The sequence below is a fragment of the Alligator sinensis genome, unplaced genomic scaffold (assembly GCF_000455745.1).
Source record: "Alligator sinensis unplaced genomic scaffold, ASM45574v1 scaffold974_2, whole genome shotgun sequence".
Classification (NCBI taxonomy): Eukaryota; Metazoa; Chordata; order Crocodylia; family Alligatoridae; genus Alligator; species Alligator sinensis.
This window is the reverse complement of record NW_005842369.1, coordinates 344,134-346,561: the sequence shown is the minus strand read 5'-3', so window position 1 is coordinate 346,561 and position 2,428 is coordinate 344,134. Positions and strand designations below refer to the sequence as shown.

At 44.4% G+C, this 2,428-nt stretch overlaps 1 protein-coding gene across 1 annotated transcript in view; it reads right to left on the bottom strand.

Annotated features, from left to right (window-relative positions):
* The window catches only part of POLR2K (RNA polymerase II subunit K), a 7,918-nt gene extending 6,634 nt beyond the window's left edge, over positions 1-1,284 (bottom strand). Inside the window, exon 1 of the mRNA XM_006029266.2 lies at positions 1,186-1,284. Coding sequence (XP_006029328.1) covers positions 1,186-1,246 — 61 coding nt within the window. The 5' untranslated portion in view covers positions 1,247-1,284. The remainder of the gene's footprint in view (positions 1-1,185) is intronic.
* Between the last annotated feature and the right edge of the window lie 1,144 nt (positions 1,285-2,428).

The window sequence follows — 2,428 nt, the reverse complement described above, 5'->3', positions numbered from 1 at the left end:
GGGGGGGGGAGGGATTAAGACTGGGGCCTTTTCCATTACTCAGCCACAATCTATATAATTTTACTTGGCATTCAGGCTGCTTGCAGATGTTTTAAAAAAAGACAAAAACAAAACAAAGCATGCACTTTAGCAGAAGTAGCAGCACATTACTTCAACCCAGCTCTGCAGCATGGATATAGACTGGGTGCTTCATCAGGTCTTTCTGGCGTTTTTATCTAACATTCAATCAGCTATTAGACAACAGTGCCAAAAAACCCCCACTAAAGCACCCAATCTATAAAGACACTGGGGGAGCTAGGTCCAACTAACGTGTTACCTCTTCTGGACATGCACCGAGCTTGGTGTAGGGACATGAGGAGTTTAAAGTAAAACATTGATTTTTTTTGTATTTCTTTAATGTCTGCAAGCAGCCTCAGAGTCCAGTTAATAATCTGCTTGTATTCACCAGGTCACCATCACTTTCCTCATCAACTGCAAGTTAAATTGTTGAACTTATTTTTTTTAATACAAGTGATGTTCACATATGTTCAGAAAGATAAGCATCAGGAATTAAACTCAATTGTTATAGTTATAACCCCTTGGCTATAACTTTCCAAAAAAGTGACTATTATTATTATTATTCCCTGCAGTTACAAAGTCCTCCCATAGCCTCATTTGATATTATTTCTTCTTTCTATTAGGGTTTTTAATAATAAATGTAATAATAATAATTTAATAATAAATTATTTTAATCTTCTTCATCTGTTGGAAACTAACTTTATTCTTTTTGGACATGTATTTCTTCAAGGCTTCAATTAATCTTTAGTCTTACAGCAATCCTTATAAAGCCATCTTTTATGCCAACACCTATTCCCTATAAACAGATTATTATAAACACTTAACAAGAAGACCAAAATGTGCAATCTTGTGCCTTGCATCAAGAGAACTAAACAGATGCATCCAGACGAGTGCAGCTGTACAGTATGCAGTGCCACAGACACCACACGCCCCACACATGCAGGTGTTCCCCTGCCACTGCTGTTTGCCCCTGGGGAAATGCATGTTCCCTCTAGGGGATGCACCACCACTTCCCAAAATGATCCTGGTAAATAGCAAACTATTCAGAGAATTTTAACTTTTTTCAACCAGTAAGGGACTGTTCTTCTGTGCATCAGATATTACTGAAACATTTGTTTTCACTCTTACCTCCACAGATATAAATCATTGGCTGCTGCTTTGGTGGCTGAACATCCTTTTGAGAATCCATCCTCTGTCACTAAAAAGCCAAATGTAAGAAACCTGGTTTATCAAAAAAGGGAGAAAACAGACAGCATAACCTTATTTTCTGTACAGGGAATCTAGACCCTTCCTACTCCACATTTCAGATCATGCACACATGCATCATGGGAGCCAAACGTGTCTATCACCATTTCTACCCAATTAGAAACCAGAACATGGTTTGCTGCCAGTTTTCCAATCCCGCATGAAATCCAGGCTAGCATGAAGCTATTTTCTTGTAACTGGCTCAAATTGCTGTTTGGTTGGGTTTTTGTCTATCACAGAGCAGGACAACCTTAGGCATCTCGCAGTGATAATGCTGCTCTGTGTACCTCTCCTCCGGATGCTTACTCCCTGCTGAAGCACAAGGCAAAAGCTCTTCTCCCTTTCCACAATGCACCTATACAAATATTGCTAAAAAGCAAAACACCTGCAAACATAACATACCTGGGTCAAACAAGCAGGTCACAAACCACTGGCAATATTGTTGTAGGCCAGGTTTTGCCACTGCAATCTAACCTATAGCTATATTGAAGCTTTTCTCACAATACAATCACGCATCATCACCAGTGTGGGGATCCACGTTTCCAGTCTACCACTCTGACACCCCGATACTCTGAGGGAATGCAGGCAGCGATACCCTAGCATACAGAAGATACGTGAACACAGAAACACCACTCTCTAAAGCAGGGGTGGCCAACCCGTGGCACAGGTAGCCTCTGTGTGCCAGGCACAGCAGATAGGGCAGGGAGCAGAAAGCAAAGCAACAACTCATGCAGTGGGCAGAGGGAAGGAAGCAGGGCAGCAGAACAAGGGAGCATAGCCTGGGACAGAAAGCAGAGCAGAGGAGGGGGATCAGAGTGGCAACCTGGGGAGGCTGCATGGCAGGCCTGCCAAAAGGTTGACCCTCCCCCCCAGGGAACATTTAACTACACACAGAGCTGGAGTAAGAGTACAGAGCAGCTGGGAAGGGCTGCCAATAGACCAAAAACCCAGGACGTTACAGGAAAACAAGGTGCCAACAGGGCCCCCTCCCCCGAACAACCCTCCTCTGGCCGGGGGCAGGCGCCATCTCCAAGGCCAACCTTCGGTCACATCCTCCTCAAAGGCGCCCCCTTCCCCACCCCCTGGGCCTTCCCGGCGGTGCCTCTGAGTACGCAGCGGCGCGGGG